The sequence below is a fragment of the Perissodus microlepis genome, chromosome 3 (genome assembly GCF_051167445.1).
Source record: "Perissodus microlepis isolate ML-2025 ecotype Zambia chromosome 3, ASM5116744v1, whole genome shotgun sequence".
In the NCBI taxonomy this organism is placed as follows: Eukaryota; Metazoa; Chordata; class Actinopteri; order Cichliformes; family Cichlidae; genus Perissodus; species Perissodus microlepis.
Window position 1 is genome coordinate 43225317 of NC_140463.1, and position 17812 is coordinate 43243128.

The following is a 17812-nucleotide window of genomic DNA, read 5'->3' on the forward strand; positions in this document are numbered from 1 at the left end:
ATGATGAAGGTTACTATTGCTCCAAGACAATAAGAACAGTAACAGACTGGACTAAATTAAATATTACAATATTACAATGTTTACAAAGTATAAGAAAGACCTCTTATATACACGAGTAGCTCAGTTATAAATGTTGAGAATATGACAGAGGTGAAATCTATATGATTGACATTTTGATAAAGAATAACTTCAAAATAACACTTTATGACTAAACACGTGTATCATGACTCTATGACCTAAATGCATTTAGCTTTGAAAGCAACACAAAACTCCTCCCTCTATCACATTTATCACACTGTGGCACCCTTCCTGGTGAACACACCATCTGCGGACATTGCAGGGCAGCAGTCATGTGCACGATGATGAACGTGATACAAGCTTTAGCTCTTTCTTGTTTCTGTAAGTTTGCTCTATTACTCTTTGACATCATTAGCTAATCTTTTATTGCATTTTTAACCTATAATAATTTAGACACATTTGCTTATTAGTAACTTTACACTCACAGGTGTAGCACCATGTAGAGTTATTAAACATCTCATTGTTTCCACAGTTTCAGGCTGGATTGCTGTCTCAGGTTCTGAGTTTCAGACCTCAGAGGTACAGGCAGGTGAAACTGTCACTCTGCAGTGCCCCAGGATTTACACATATGACGTTTTGACCTTCTGGTTCAGACTGGTCAACAGAACCACAGTCAACTCTATTGCTGTTATGTCTAAGAATGTTAATTACAATGCTGAATTTCTTGGAAAATTGGAAATGACAGAAAACACCTCTGATGTCTGTCTCAAAATCAAACAAGTGGATGTGTCTGACTCTGCGCTGTATTTCTGTGGATATTTCTCAGAAGGACGTCTAAATTTAAGCGTCATGCAATTAAAAGTTGGAGGTAAGATTATTGTAAAGTCTTTGTCTCCTCATTCTTCGGTTATTACTCTTTTAATTTATATTACATATGCAATGTAATTATTGTCAACACGCTGTATACAAAGACTATGGTGGTTATAGATTAAGATAAATATAGAAATGAGGACTAAAAAAATCAAGGCTTTATTTTTTAATAGGCACCGATGACCCTCAGGATGACATGGACTGCATCTCTAAACGTAAGTCAACATTTCTGTTATTGTGCAGATGATTAGAAACATTTGAATGTAAAATACATTTTAGCCGTGTTGCTTTTTACCTTTATTTTTGTATTAGAGGCTCACGAAGTAGCAAAGCTGACGAGTGTCACCCTGGGTGTTCTGTCTGTTTTCCTCTTAATGCTCATCACTGGCATGGCTGTTCAACACATATTTGGTGAAACGTCAACTATATGAAAAAATACAAATGTTGCCACAAAGTCTTAGCTTTTAATGTCACTGTATTGTTCACTTAATTGATGATCATGTCTTTAAATTATCAGCTAAAGAACATGAAAATAAGAATCCAGAACAATTTGAGGTGGGAGCCTTTTTATACAGTATGCTATAATGTTTGAATATTTTGATGCTTGCAGCTTTAAGCCAGTTCAGTTATTTTATTTCTGTACTTTTAATTACAGAGTCTGGACCCTGGCACCCTGAAGGATCCAGCACTGCAATCAGCAGTAAAAAGACGCAGGAGGCCTGCAGCAGAAACTCATGTTATTTATACTACAAACAGATAAACTCATTTCCCTGTTTGACTGGTGTTCGTGCTGCTTCTTGTTTTTATTTCTATTTCCTGTCTACTTTCGGCTGCATCTTCACCCCATCAGCCCCTATTTGTTTTGTTTGCTACATGGACTGCCTGCCACTGTATGCAGGAAGCTGCTGTACACTGTCCTTTAACAGATATGATCAGACACTTTTTTCAGTATGTGATTCTAGATTTTTTGTTGCGTTTACCTCAACCTCAAACCAGCAGGAGACAGAGAGCCTGCAGCTGAGAGAGAAGTAAAATTCATGTTGCTTAAGCTGCCAGCAGATAGTAATGTGATAGTAAAGTTTTAAAAGAAGCTGTGAAACCTCATCTACTTGTTTTGATTACATACAGTGTTGGGGAGTAACGGAATACATGTACCGCCGTTACGTATTTAAAATACAAAATATGAGTAACTGTATTCCATTACAGTTACCGTTTTAAAAGGTGGTATTTAGAATACAGTTACTTTGTTGAAATAAATGGATTACATGGCGGTATTTTCCTGTTTCATATTGTGGCGGGTCAGGACTGTTTGGGTTTTGTTTGTGGGGCGATCGTGGCTCAAGAGTTGGGCGTTCGCCTTGTAATTGGAAGGTTGCTGGTTCGAGCCCTGGCTTGGACAGTCTCGGTCGTTGTGTCCTTGGGCAAGACACTTCACCCGTTGCCTACTGGTGGTGGTCAGAGGGCCCGGTGGCGCCAGTGTCCGGCAGCCTCGCCTCTGTCAGTGCGCCCCAGGGTGGCTGTGGCTACAATGTAGCTTGCCATCACCAGTGTGTGAATGTGTGTGTGAATGGGTGGATGACTGGATATGTAAAGCGCTTTGGGGTCCTTAGGAACTAGTAAAGCGCTATATAAATACAGGCCATTTACCATTTGTTTGACAGCTACGTTCTGTTGTTCCAGGCGGCAGCATTACGGTTGCCATATTTACAGGGCGACGCTCTCTCTCTGCGACTGTGTGTTTCCTGGGTGAGAGAGCGCCTTTTTGTTGTTGTTGTTGTGCTAAGCTATGCCGAGCAGTTTGGTAACAGCGCTGTGTTTCTGTTGGAAAATAAACGGCTGTGCTCCCTGGCAACTCAGGGTAGCAAGACCAAACGACACCTCTGTCTCCTCCTTGTCTGAGCTTGCCACAGTATGTTTGGCTTGTTTCCTCCGAAACAATAAGTTCCGTTGGAGCAGCCTTTCAACGTCTCTCTCTGTCTCTCGCCTCACAAGCAAAGTTGACCCAGACAACAAAGTAAAGCTATTTTTTGGCTACGAACCCGACGTATTAGCCAGAGGTCCCTTTACTACGGTTCGGAGCCGCAGACCTTCAGTAATAGTAATAAATCACACAGCAATAGTACATTCATGTAGTTGTAAAAAGCATGATAATATATTAAGTAATCCAAAGTATTCAGAATACGTTACTCTTATTGAGTAACGTAACAGAATACGTTACAAAATACATTTTGGGGCATGTATTCTGTAATCTGTAGTGGAATACATTTTAAAAGTAACCTTCCCAACACTGATTACATAATGTCAGACTTTGCAGATTTTTAGAAAAATAATTACAATTATTTAATGAAAGTGATTAAAACTGCCGCCATGCACCCTTTGAAGACAAATAAATGAATAAATGGATAAAGTCTGCACCACAGGAAGATTTCAGCACTAACAACAAATATGAAATGACTTCATTAATTCAAATACTAAGAGAGACGTTATTTACAAAACTCTCTTCTTGCTGGTGTAACCGGTGTGTTTCTGTGTTGTGTCTGACAAAGAAGGGGGAAAAAAAGAAAGACCTCCAAGTAAATAACTTACTCGCTCCAGCTCCTCTCCCACAGGGGAATTGTAGAAAAAGGGGAGGGGCCAAAGGGGGACACTGTATTCATAGGGTTGCACCAAAGAAGAAGAAGAACAATGAGGAGGGGCTCTAACTGATAATGAATATAACTACAGGCTTGAAGGTCCTAACAGTCAGGTATAAAGAACACATTTTGTGTAATTATAACAATATGTAATCTATGACTGGGTTACACTGGTCTTATATGCAAAAACAAAAACAATTAAATCATTGGAGCTATGGTATAAGGTATGTTTCTCTGAAATTAATTCCATCAAGTTTTATATAAAACACAAACATGATTTTAGTTTGAATACACTGACATTAGTAATTGTTTCATAGTTTCTATTATCTTGTACATTGGAGATTGAGATAGTGGACTCTTATAGGTACCTGGGTGTTCACCTGAATAATAAACTAAAATAAACTCATTAGGAAGGCCAGCTCTGTTCTGGGATGCACCCTGGACCAAGTGCAGGTGGTGGGAGACAGAAGAACTCTGGCAAAAATTGCATCACTTTTGGACAATGTCTGCACTACATGCATGACTCTGGCCAAAATAACATCTCTGATGGACAGTCTCCCACACCCTGCATGTAAATGTTGCTGAACTGCAGAGCTCCTTCAGTGACAGACTGCTGCATCCTAGATGCATGAAGGAGCGTTTGCGCAGGTCCTTCCTCCCTGCAGCTGTCAGACTGTACAATCAGAACTGCTCCCAACAAACATACATGTTTACATCAATGCTGTAACTGCAATAAGTTAATCAACCGATTCGTCCTGCAACCTGGTTTGCCTCTTATCTGTAGTTATTTTTATTTAATTTAATAACTGTACAGTACTCTGTTTATAGCAATGATTGTCCTTAATGTAAATATGTAAGAAAAATTGTGTATGTTTCTGTTCTATGTCCTGTGTAGTGTTTGTTTGTATATGTGTCTTTCTGGCTGCTGTTACAACCAAATTTCCCCTTGTGGGACAATTAAAGGATTATTCCATTCTATTCTATTCTATTCTATTCTATTCTATTCTATTCTATGAGAAAAGAGAAGTTTTCTTTCCTGACATTTGAACAAACAGAAAGTTTGTAGCAACACTGTTTATCAAAGGGTTTTAGCGTTGCAATAAACCCACACACAAAAATAGCGTAACTGCTTTAACAGAAAAGTTTCACATCTCTCTTTCAGCTGTTTATGTCAACTGCTTTAATGCATTTGAAAAGGGTAACATGCTTTTAGAGACAAAAACACTGATCCAGTAAGAGGCTCTACTCTGAAGGCCAGGCTGGCTTCATTTGACAGAAAGCAGCAAAAACTAATCTCCAAAAGTTGATTCTGTTCATCTGGACGTAGCGTTTTGTGGGAGAAACGTTTCATCACTCATCCAAGTGACTTCTTCAGTCTCAGCTGACTGTAGGTTTCCCCAAATCTTATAAACAGTACATTTGCATAATGACTGAAGCCAGCCTACTGAAGGAACAATGGGCTGGGAGGTCAGTTCTTTAATCATAATTATGCAAATTCTCATGACCATTGATCAACAACCAGTGACCAAAACCCACTGATCAAAGACCACTGATCAATGGCCATGAGTACCATTCACAGAGAGTTGGGGAATGGCTGCAATCACAGCACTGTAAGATGGCGAAAGATGTACCCTTAGGCCCCCTCCTCGATTCAGAGACAGTCTTTCCCTTTTCACGTAAATGGCCTCCTTGACTCCGCGCTCAAACCAGCGTTCTTCCCTGACCAGGATGTGAACATCCTCATCATTGAAAGAGTGTCCACTGACCTGTAGGTGCAAATAGACTGCAGAGTCCTGGCCTGACGAGGTAGCTCTTCTGTGTTGTGCCATCCACTTCGCCAGAGGTTGTTTGGTTTCCCCGATGTATAAATCCTGGCAGTCCTCCTGGCACTTAACAGCGTACACTATGTTACTCTGTTTGTGTCGGGGGACCCGATCCTTGGGGTGGACCAATTTTTGGCGCAGCGTGTTTTGGGGTTTAAAACCCACAGAGACCCGGTGTTTCGAAAAAATGTGTCTCAACTGCTCCAATACTCCTGACACATATGGGATCACTAGAGGTTTTCGCTTGGGCAGCGGTAGTCCTTCTCTCCTGGATCGGCTGGAGCTTTCTTTAGGTGCCTTTCCAGCTTTGACAAAAGTCCAGCTGGGATAACAACATTTACTCAGGGCCTTCTTGATGTGCTGTTCTTCTGCCTCCCTGGCCGCTGTGTCAGTGGGGATGGTGTTCGCTCTGTGTTGTAGCGTCCTGATGACACCCAGTTTGTGCTCCAGTGGATGATGAGAGTCAAACCTTAGATACTGATCCATATGTGTAGGTTTACGGTACACGTCAGCTTTTAGATGTCCCCCATTACTGATGGAAATCTCACAGTCTAAGAAGGCTAACCTGCCACTTTTCATATCCTCCCTGGTGAATCTGATGTGTCGGTCCACCGAGTTAATGTGATCCGTGAATTGTGGTACGTCCTGAGATTTGATTTTCACCCAGGTGTCATCCACATATCTGAACCAATGGCTTGGTGGTGTTCCAGGGTAGGATAGCAAAGCCCTCTTTTCCACTTCTTCCATGTACAAATTGGCCACAATGGGTGAAACTGGGGAGCCCATGTTTCTGCCTGTAGTACTGACCCTTGTATGTGAAGTAGGTGGAATGAAGACACAGTTCCAAAAGCAAACACACTTGGTCGATGCTGAGAGTGGTCCTGTTGCTGAGGTTGGGGTCATCCTGTAATCTCTTACGGACTACCTCCAATGCTTCCGTGACTGGGATGCAAGTGAAGAGAGATGTAACGTCGTACGAGACCATGGTTTCATCTGCCTCCATAATGACATCTCTCACCTTCTCAACAAAATCCAGGGTGTTCTGGATGTGGTGTTCAGAGGTGCCCACCAGCGGGTTGAGGATCAAAGCCAGAAACTTGGAGATGTTATAGGTGACAGAGTTGATCATGCAGACAGTCGGTCTTAAAGGTGCACCCTGTTTATGTATTTTCGGTAAACCATACAGACTTGGTGTAGACTCCCCTGGGTATAGCCTGTGGTATGAGGTCCGGTCAATAGCCTTGTCTTGTTCTAACTGCTTCAGACAGTCTATCACTCTCTTCCTGTAGCCACTTCCTGGGTTTCGTTTCAGGGGCTCATAAGTATTTTCATCACTGAGTAGTGACAAAATCTTCTCATGATAGTCGTTCTGGTTTAGCAATACTGTGCACCTACCCTTGTCTACCGGAAGGATGATAATGTTGCTGTCATCACTAAGTGATGTGAGTGCCTTCCTCTCCATGGTGACGTTGGATGCTGGGGGCTTTGCATTGCTGAGACAGGCCGGAACTTTTGTCCGTAGTTTCTCTGCTTCCACTTCTGCAATATTGTTGTTACGAATTGCTGTTTCTGTGGCTGTGATCAGCTCCCCTAGCGGGATTTGTCTCGGTGTGACAGCAAAATTCAACCCTTTAGCAAGGACGTTTTTCTCTGTTTGGGTGAGCTGTCTGTCAGACAAATTCTTCACCCACTTGTCCACATCCTCCGTGTCGCATTTCTTGTCTCTTCTGGCCACTGAGGACACTCTCCGTATTTTGCGGTGGTTTCCGACGTGCAACAAGTAAGTCAAACTTCCTTTGTTGCCTGGTCTTAGACTTCTTGTGCTGTGCTAGACGAGCCCTTCAGTGGGCTGGTTTCAGTCATTATGCAAATGTACTGTTTATAAGATTTGAGGAAACCTGCAGTCAGCTGAGACTGAAGAAGTCACTTGGATGAGTGACGAAACGTTTCTCCCACAAAACGCTACGTCCAGATGAACAGAATCAACTTTTGGAGATTTACTTTCCTGGATGATTGAGAATGTATCAAGACAGCAAAAACTAAGTTTGGCCTCTTTCAGTCTTTTAAATTGTTCCTCATACTCAATGAGCTTGTAAAGGTTAATCATCATATTTAGAGAGGATTACCGCCAGTACATGTCAGACTGGGCAAGGCATGTGATGTGAAAAAAATTGACTAAGAACCAAAATCAAACTGATTTTCAGATATTTATTGAAAGATTGTTGAAGCCTTTGTAAAGACATCAATACTGCATGAACAGTCTTATCACAAGGATTGGCCAAAAAGCAAAATTTAACAGCTCCTTCATACCTATTGTGTGGATACAATGGGCATAAGGGATCTTTCTTTTCCATGGTTGGGAATTCTTACCATCATGCTGATGCTGATGGTGGATTTCCACAGGTGCAGACCCACCACACCAACACCAATGAACATCTGGGGAACTGACAGTGGGATAGTGGACTGATGCTCATTACAGGAATGGTCAGAGCTGACTCTACCTGCTCAGGAAGCTTTTGGAGTGCAGCAGGTGCTCCTGAAGACCTTTTTTGACTCTGTGGTGGCATCAGCCATCTTCTATGGTATCTGTTGAAACAGCAGCTTATCTGCAGCTGAGAGGAAGTGGTTGGATAAGCTCATCAGGAAGGCCAGCTCTGTCATGCCCATTGACTCAGTGCTGGTGGTAGGAGACAGAAGAACTCTGGCAATTAAATCATCAATGTCTGCACTATATGCATGAATCTGTTGGAGACCTGGGGAGCTCCTTCATTGACAGACTTGGACTTTATAATTATCACTGCTCCCAGCAAACACATGACAGGGGGAGAAACAATCAGTCACATTTATCTCTGAAGGAGTAAATACACCCTGTGGGGGTTCAAAGCATATTGGAGGCCTCGCAAAATCACTTGTGGGAATCAAATGACCACAGAGTACTGGAATTTAAGATGATGAGTCAAAATTTGTGTGGTTGATATGACAAATGAACTTACAGCAGTAATTGTTATCATTATTAGGGTTGACTATAAGTAGGTCTAACTGCCATACAGAAAATTCACTAAGAATTTATTAGTGAAGTAGTTGTGAGATTCAAATAGTGTAGGCACAAATTTATTTGGATAAAATTTAGGACTAGAGAAGAAGCTGAAACTCTCAGGAAGAAAGCACCTTGAGTGATTCTTCAAGCCTTTCCAGCGTTTGTGTTTATGTGGATGTTGATCATATGTGAAAATGATCACGAATCACAGAAAACACAACACAACTGAAAAACCTCTCAGGTCACACCATCCTAAACAGGTATTGTCTGTGTTTAGCTGCTGATACCTGGTGACAGAGTTTCCCCCCGTGTGTCACTTAGTTGGAGCTTGATAAGCTCTTGTTGGGGCACTTTTTCACCCAACACTATTACTTTTGTTCCAACGCAGCTGTAGATTGAAAGGGCAAAGCACGTTGATCAACCTTGTTGTCTTCCTCAGCATCAGTGGGCAAATCTTTAAAACTCTGAGTAGGTTTTGTGGTTCTGGAATCCTCTTGTAATTGCTGGCATGAATCTTAAGCGGTTCAACTTTGACTTTAACCTCAGTCTGGGTTCACAGAAGTATCTGGAATCGTCTTTGAAGATCTCTTATCACTTTTCTGGTTTGTAAGGGTGTGGGTTTTTTTTATGCACATTGTGCCTTAACCTGCTGTTTCAAAACTAGTGCTGAGCTTATCTGGAATTCGCCACTTTGAAAGGGTTTCTTTGAGCAAGGTTTTTGCTTCTGCACCTGCATCTTATTTGCAAGAAAGGAAATCTGCTGCTTATTTTGAGAACATGTCAGCAAACACCAAGCATGTTTCTTTACGTTCACATGGCCTGAGTTCAATGTCAAAGTCCACGTGTAGATGATCAAAAGACTACTCTAGGTGTGGATGTGCTGCCTGTAGCCTTTGAATGCCCCTGCTTTTATTATTACTTGCACAAATCATACAAGAGTTAAAAGATTATTGAAAGGGTAATTACAGAATCTCTTTCTAAACCACTGTTGCTGTATTTGTTGTAAAATCCCTCCTTTTAATACATGGTTCTTTCCATGTGTCAGTGTAGCATGATAAGAGCATCATCTCTATCTCACCGTGTCACATTAAGCTGGCTGGTGTTCTTCATGGACCTTTGGTTTGTTCACTGCCCTTGACTCTTGTGCTGCTGGACTCCTTTTCTTGGCTGTTTGTACTGTCTGGGTTCTGTTGGTTCTCAGCAGGGGCCTTGAGCACTGGTCTTCCTGTATGTTTCAGGCTTGGCGTACTGATGGCATGCACTGCGATTTGGTCTTTGTTTTTGTTGGGGCCACCTGGGGTTTCTGGGCTCATCTGGGTTTTTGTTAACACTTTATGTGTTGGTGTTCAAGCTCTAGTGATTTGAGAAGCCTTGATTCGTGTAACAAAACTATGACAGACCAGTCCACATGTTCATGCTTTTCAGAATCTCACACACTTTATTAACACTCAATGTTGCTGTTACAACACGGCTGCAGCTTTCCAGCTGCCAGCCGTGCATCTCGCCTGCAGCTGCATTGCGGACCACGCCCCGCCACATACCTCCATCACCCGACTGAGGCCAAGGAAAACATCCAGGTGAACCTACTCCCTCCCCCTGCAAGTGAGAGATTGAATTGGCCCGGACCGTTGGCGCCCCCAGCTTCTGGCCCAGCAATGGGGAGGTGTCGTTCTTGGTGGCCACCCGCGCATCCAGAGGTGCCGGTGTCGTAGGCTTGGGACCACCCGCGTATCCAGTGGCAGCAGCGGCGGCGCAGCAGCCGTGGAAGTGCACTGAGGCTCCCAGGTGGTTCGGCCGGTGTCATGCTGCATCTCCCCAATCTCGGACTGCACAGGTCCTCCAGACTAATTGACCTCAAGCTCAGGCCGAGCAGCCCTCTGTGGCACGTGGACCTCCATCTCCTCGCACAGCTCATCCACCGCTCTCAGCTGGAGCAGCCCCTCGCACGCCTCCTCCACCATTGGCTGGTCCAGTTCTTCATCTACCTCCGGCTGGAGCAGCTCCTCCTCCACCTCCGGCAGGCGTAGACCCTGACGCACCTCCACCTCCAGTGACTGCGTGGCAGGCCCCCGCCAGGCACAAGCCGCTGCCAGGCACAAAAGGAGTGCGGATGGGTGCAGCAGCAGGCTGCAAACTAACATCTTGTTGTTTCTACTACTTCAGGCTGTGTTTTCTGTCTTGGGTTGTAAGTTTCAGAGCACAGTGGAGTGGGTGTGATTGGTTGTCAATGATGGAGAACCGTTTTTTCAGTTACCTTCTGTTCTTTGTAGGTTGCATTATTTGATTATTATTTGATGTATTCTTTAAAAAAAAATATAAGTACTATGGCGCATGAAGTAGTAAATCAAATCCCAACTTTGTCATATAACAGCATGTCTTTTGTTGTCATAAAAGTGTTGACTCAAGGACTCTTTGACTTTTACTATCTTTCATGGTTCCCATGACAGATAGTAAATGTTTCTTAGGTCTCATTTGATATTTTGTTTAGGTTGCTTGTTCTTCCTAGTTTAAACATTTAGTTTTCTAGTTCTTAGTTTCTTCTTCATTTAATCTGTTCCCTTTTGTGCTCTGGTTGTTTTGGTGTCGTCTGTGTTCTCCCCAGCCCGTCATGTCTATCACCCATGCCTGTTTCTTCCCCAAGTGTCAAGCCTGTGCGTCTTGGTCTGCGTGGTTCCTGTTTTATTTTGACAGGCTCTCATCCTGTGTTCAGTGTTGCTTCCTACTGTCCTGTTAGTTTGATTATTTCCAGCTGTGTTCCATGTTTTCCTCTGCTTATTGTGGTGTCATTCCTGCTGCAGTGTGTTTCCTTGTTCCCCTTGTTTCCATCGCTACTCCTTGTTTCTAGCTTTTTGTTTCCAGTTCTTAGTTTCTAGTTTTAGAGATTTGTGTTTAGCTATGGTTTATAACTTTACAGCAATAAAACTCCCTTCTTTTGGGTCTACCCTTTGCCTGCCACACAGCCAACCCTGACACTATCAGCATTTTAACAACAACCAGCTTTTTAATAATGCATGTTTTTAAAGCTGAGAAAAAAATGAAACATCACTCTTCTTCTTCTTCTTTAAAGTAAAGACAAAAAATAATCTTGCAAAAAGCCCTTTAAGACTAAGCACGTGTATCATGACTCTATGACCTAAACGCATTTAGCTTTGAAAGCAACACAAAACTCCTCCCTCTATCACATTTATCACACTGTGGCACCCTTCCTGGTGAACACACCATCTGCGGACATTGCAGGGCAGCAGTCATGTGCACGATGATGAACGTGATAACAGCTTTAGCTCTCTCTTGTTTCTGTAAGTTTGCTCTATTACTCTTTGACATCATTAGCTAATCTTTTATTGCATTTTTAACCTATAATAAGTTAGACACATTTGCTTATTAGTAACTTTACACTCACAGGTGTAGCACCATGTAGAGCAATAAACATCTCATTGTTTCCACAGTTTCAGGCTGGATTGCTGTCTCAGGTTCTGAGTTTCAGACCTCAGAGGTACAGGCAGGTGAAACTGTCACTCTGCAGTGCCCCAGGATTTACACATATGACGTTTTGACCTTCTGGTTCAGACTGGTCAACAGAACCACAGTCAACTCTATTGCTGTTATGTCTAAGAATGTTAATTACAATGCTGAATTTCTTGGAAAATTGGAAATGACAAAAAACACCTCTGATGTCTGTCTCAAAATCAAACAAGTGGATGTGTCTGACTCTGCGCTGTATTTCTGTGGATTTGTCTCAGAAGGACGTCTAAATTTAAGCGTCACGAAATTAAAGGTTGGAGGTAAGATTATTGTAAAGTCTTTGCCTCCTCATTCTTCAGTTATTACTCTTTTAATTTATATTACATATGCAATGTAATTATTGTCAACACTCTGTATACAAAGACTATGGTGGTTATATATTAAGATAAATATAGAAATGAGGACTAATAAAACCAAGGCTTTATTTTTGAATAGGCACTGATGACCCTCAGGATGACATGGACTGCATCTCTAAACGTAAGGCAACATTTCTTTTATTGTGCAGATAATTAAAAACACATGAATGTGTAATAAATTTCAGTCGTGTCGCTTTTTACCTTTATTTTTGTATTAGAGTCTCACGAAGTAGCAAAGCTGACAAGTGTCACCCTGGGTGTTCTGTCTGTTTTCCTCTTAATGCTCATCACTGGTCTGGCTGTTCAAAACATGAAACTTCAGATGGGTACTTTTTACAGCTACAAAATCGCTCTTATAATCTTTACTCTTCACAAATGTATAATTGGTTTATGAAATAGAATAACACTAAGTTGTTTTTTGTGGATCAGCAAATAAAGAAGAACAGAATCCGGACCACAGTACGGTGAGTAAACTTAAAAATGTACTTTTATGCTCTGATTGGCAGCGCTTAAACAAAATGTGCCTGTACAGCATTACAGTGCAAAATGACATCGTATAAAGGGAGAAATAAGATTTTTAGTTTGTATGTTCCAATTAGCTGTTGACTAATTGTCTTCTTTCCTTTAGAAATGTAAGATAAAAACTTCATTCTTATTGCCTATATTTGTCTATAATTATAATTAATATGTATATATTAATTATAATAAATGAACTCTGAATGTGCTTTTCACAGAATCATGGATCTGATGAGGTGAACTATGCTGCAGTGACAGTTCGACCAAAACCAAAAAGAAGAGAGATCGAGCCGAATGTGATCTATGCTTCCACCAGATAGAATCAGCAGGCAACTTGAACTGACTGATGAGGTCATCATGACTTATTGGGGAAATGAAAAACTCTTGTTAAGAAAAAAAAACAACTTTGCTGTGGTGAACCAATGCTAACTGAATTTTCATATGTGTTTTCCTGTTAATTCTAAGTTCTTACTTCGTCCATCAAAGTGTATTTAGCCAAACAAAAATGTAATGTGATTGTTAATGAAATGGAAATCTGCACACGACCTGAATGGAAACAGTCGATACTTGGTGACTACAAATGTTCTTGAAAAATAAAGACTACATTCATGTGGCACATGGATATAACTGTGACAGGATACTGTATGTATTATCTTATGCTCTTATATGTCTTGATCAAAAGACAAAAAAAACACATGATTATACTTCCACTTCCTGCAAAAGACCTGTTTTTATTACTGCTGACTACACACTTATATGAAACATTTCCTCTGGTTGAAACCTTGCTATCTATGCAGATAAAAATCAGCTGAGTTTTCTCAGCTTGTCCTTGCTGTTGTTGACTTAGCAAGAGTTCTGGCAGCTTCATTTTTGTTTACCGAAAATTAGCCTCAAGATCAATAAATTGGTGATGGGTTCTGTTGAACTATTTAACTTATTGTATTATCAATCATAAAAAACTGAACAATGGCTATGATTATTTAAATCAGATTCATGGCTCTGACGGCCCAAAATATGCTGCAGCGACATTTCGACCAAATGCAAAAAGAAGAGCGATCGAGACAGACACGATCTATGCTGCCACCAGACGGACTGACTATGTAACTGGAAATGATATGATGCAGCAATTCTAACTCTGCAGTGAAGAAACAATGCTACCGCAATTGTACATTTGTATGTTCTGTTTTATTAATTCTCAATATTTTCGTGCTCATTTGAAATCTTTGTCGTCAAACAAACATGATGCTAAATGTCTTGAACAAACACAACATATATTAATAAAATAGAGTTCAGTTAATATAAATACATCTGAAACTCTTTCATCAGACGATACAACATAAGGTCTCATATATCTGTCAAGGCTCGCAGGGCAAGCTGAGAAACAGAAGGGAATGAGAAACAGAAGGAGGGCACAGCTGGGAGTAATCAGACATGACGGGACAGGGGAAACGTAAACACACTGACATCAGACACGGACCTTCAAAGTAAAACAGGAAACACACACACGCAAAGACACAGACTCGGATGCGGGCTTAACACAGAGACCTGACTACACTTGAGGGGACACACAGGCAGGGATGACACAAAACAGAGGGAGCACAGAATAAACACTGGGAAACCAAAACACAAACTGTCATGATTCATAATAAAATCAAAAGTAAAAGTACAAAAAACAAAAACACTGGGTCTCCGACCCAGGACCGTGACAATATAATCCTTGTTGCATATTGCTTTTATATTCATTTGTACATAACATTGATTCCTGCTGTAAATATGCTGCAAAATAACAGCACAATTCTGAAGTGTTCATTAGTGGTCACTGCTTTCCAACAGTTATAAAGTGTTTCATCTGTATAACAACTTTACTCTCCTTAAGCTTCAGTAACGTTTTGTCATGAATTATTCTCAAGTGTATAAATTCTTCAGTGCTATTCAGAAATTGTTCATGCATCTTTTGGTTAGTTAAAAGTAAACTGTTTGTTGCGTCTGCTTGTTTCAGACTGTATATCTGTGTCAACTGAAGCGCTCAAGAAATCAGTACAAACACACAAACTGTTTGTGTGTAGTTTGTCACAGTGCTGCTGACTTCACACTTATATGAAACATTTCCTCTGGTTGAAACCTTGCTATCTATGCAGATAAAAATCAGCTGAGTTGTCTCAGCTTGTCCTTGCTGGTGGTGACTTAGCAAGAGTTCTGGCAGCTTCTGTTTTTGTTTACCAAAAATTAGCCCAAAGATCAATAAATTAGTGATGGGTTCAGTTGACTTATTTTACTTATTGTATCATCAATCATAAAAAATTGAACATCGCTCTTCTTTTCGCTTTTGGTCAAAATGTCGCTGCAGCATATTTTGACCAAAAGCAAAAAGAAGAGAGATCGAGTCAGATATGATCTATGCTGCCACCAGATGGACTCGCTGTGTAAATGGAAATGCTACTGTATCATATTAATGATATAGTGCAGCAACTCTTCATAAAAAAATTTAAAAAAAAAATCTAACTCTGCAATGCTACTGTAATTGTACATTTGTATGTGCTGTTTTATTAATTCTCATCATTTCTGGTAATATAAATACATTTCTAAACATGCTCCAAAATAACATGATCTTATAAAGGTTTAACAGCACAGTGTTCATTAGTGGTCATTGCTTTCCAACAATCATTCATTATGAAGTGTTTCATCTGTATAACAACTTTACTTTCCTTAAGCTTCAGTAACTTCTTGTCATGAATTCCTCTCAAATGTAGAAATTCTCTAGTGCTATTCAGGAATTGTTCATGCATCTTTTGGTTAGTTGAAACTAAACTGTTTGTTGCTTCTGCTTGTTTCAGACATACAGTCTGAAACAAGCAGAAGCAACAAACAGTTTAGTTTCATGACACAGATATACAATCTGTGTCATTTCCATATGCTAGCAAAAGGTACAGCTGCTGTGTTTCCAGGGAGAGAAAAAAGTGTGAGATAATTTTACTCAGAGATGGTAAATGGCCTGGTTCTTCTATAGCGCTTTTCTACTCTGAGAACTCGAAGTGCTTTGTACAACTTGCTTCATTCACACATTCATAAAAGCACTTTTTTATAAGCTTCCTCCAGGTAAGTGCTTTCTATCTAACATTCATATACATTCATACATATACACACATAGAGCAACTCGGCCAAGGATACTTGGCAGAAGAGTAAGAAATTAGGTTATGTTTAAAGGTAAGGGCGACTTAGTGACACTGGATAATATATCATTTTATACATTCAGGAAATCACATGATAGAGTGGGGCTAGGTTTCACAATGAGCTCACCCGAAACCCTGGCTGATTGTGACCCACACCCGTTTTCACACCTTGGCTCATGTGATAAGGTAGATCATCAGGAGGTCCTTTTGTCCCTCTTTGGGGGGAAACTCCCACGGGGTTTAAATCTGGGACTCTCCACCATTTGACCCTTAGAACTGAAGAAGCTTCTCGGATGAGAGGTGAAACGTCTTCAAGTAACTTAAAGAAGTCCAGACGCTTTTCTTTCCAAGCTCCTTAGACTACAATGACCTGGATGACTGAGAACCTTCACAAACTGTAACTGTTGTGTGGAATTCTTTAGATCAGCCTTTAGCATAGGACTGCAGTGTGGTCATCTCCAGATGCATCTGTAAGGAAAATGGATAATAAAAGGATTGTGTAAAACATGGAAACATCTCTGCGTGATCTCTACCAAGATATAAAGAATCGGAGAGAGACCGCCGTTGTCTCTTCACACACATGTACATCTAATAAAAGATATAAATATTGAGACACTGATCCAACATTTTTCTTGATTGACAAATCATTTGATCTTACAGTTTTACTTGAATGTGGCTCCTTTTTTTTTTGAAAAAGCCCTGTACACAAACACGTACACACAGAACAGGAGTTAGAAGGTTAATGGGCATCCAGTCAGTTAGCTAGTTAGTACCTTGTTAGTACCTAGTACCTTAGGCACGTGCGCATATGACAAAATAACCAGCTTCTCTCATTCTATTTCAAACAGGACAAAGATTTAGATTTTTAGATTGTAAATAGGCTATATAAATTTCAATGGGAGCAACAGGACCGTCAAACATCACTGATTTTATTACAGAGTAGGACGGATTGTAGGGTAGCAAACATCGTTCAACACTGTAGGTTACCTGGATGTAATGTTTTCCAGTTTTCCAAGAAACATGGTCTGACTCCTACTGTTGGTATGGTCACAAAAGGTTAAAACAGTGTGTGTGTGTGTGTGTGTGTGTGTGTGTGTGTGTGTGTGTGTGTGTGACAGAGAGAGAGAGAAAGCCTTTTTATGGGATGATCTCATTGTAAGATTTAAATTCAATATATTTAGACTGGTTGACTGAATTGGATCTTGTGTGTGTGTCTGTGTGTGTGTGTGTGTGTGTGTGTGTGTGTGACAGAGAAGGAGAGAGAGAGAGAGAGAGAGAGACCCTCTTTAGGGCAGCATCTCATTGTTGGAAAAAAATATAATATATTCAGACTGGTTGACTGGCATAGACCCTCCGTGTGTCTCTCTCTCTGTGCATTTGTGTATACATATTTGATTTTGTGTGTATCTGTTGGCTGTTCCTTCTTGTTTTTTAAATTTATTTTTATTTCTTTATTTTTTTTTCACAGGTGAACAACAATTAGTTTTGAGGGAACTTAACCATGTTCCGTTTTTTTTTCAGCTTGTCATCTTACTTTTCCAGTATTTTCACTTAAGTTATTACTATTCTGCTCAATCATAGTATTTGTTCTAAATCATTGTTATTATGCTGTATTGTACTATTTCTGCTAAATCATACTATTTCTACTATATTATATTTTTCTTTCTAAATATAGCATTTCTGCTATATAATTGTATTTCTGCTATGTTATAGTATTTGTGCTAAAACAGAGTATTTGTGCTGAAACATAGTATTTCTGTCCAATTATAGTATTTGTGCTAAAACATAGTATTAATTTAAAATGACAATATTCATAGTTCATCACAGTGTCTCTGGTAAATCACAGTATTTCTGCTCTGTTGTGCTA

General features: G+C 40.5%; 1 protein-coding gene, 1 long non-coding RNA gene and 1 pseudogene across 2 annotated transcripts; 2 read left to right on the forward strand and 1 right to left on the reverse strand.

The window, feature by feature from the left end:
* Positions 1-309: 309 nt before the first annotated feature.
* Positions 310-3693, forward strand: LOC146391616 (uncharacterized). The gene is made up of 4 exons (XR_014799945.1): positions 310-399; positions 551-886; positions 1062-1443; positions 1544-3693. It is a non-coding gene; the product is annotated as an uncharacterized LOC146391616 (long non-coding RNA).
* Positions 3694-5074: 1381 nt separating this feature from the next.
* LOC146391617 (uncharacterized) lies at positions 5075-10185 on the reverse strand (annotated as a pseudogene).
* Positions 10186-11606: 1421 nt separating this feature from the next.
* Positions 11607-13682, forward strand: LOC146391618 (uncharacterized). The gene is made up of 6 exons (XM_084924562.1): positions 11607-11677; positions 11828-12163; positions 12339-12380; positions 12478-12585; positions 12689-12723; positions 12994-13682. Exons 1-6 carry the CDS (start codon positions 11629-11631, stop codon positions 13093-13095), a joined length of 672 nt encoding a protein of 223 aa, XP_084780688.1. The 5' UTR covers positions 11607-11628; the 3' UTR covers positions 13096-13682.
* The last annotated feature ends 4130 nt before the right edge of the window (positions 13683-17812 follow it).

What these genes read in the sequence shown, in the direction of transcription:
- LOC146391618 (XM_084924562.1), top strand. Translation starts at nt 11,629, where the DNA reads ATGTGCACGATGATGAACGTGATAACAGCTTTAGCTCTCTCTTGTTTC. An exon ending in TTTAGCTCTCTCTTGTTTCT is followed by an intron (nt 11,678 to 11,827) that starts GTAAGTTTGCTC and finishes TTGTTTCCACAG; the next exon opens with TTTCAGGCTGGATTGCTGTC. An exon ending in CATGGACTGCATCTCTAAAC is followed by an intron (nt 12,381 to 12,477) that starts GTAAGGCAACAT and finishes TTTTTGTATTAG; the next exon opens with AGTCTCACGAAGTAGCAAAG.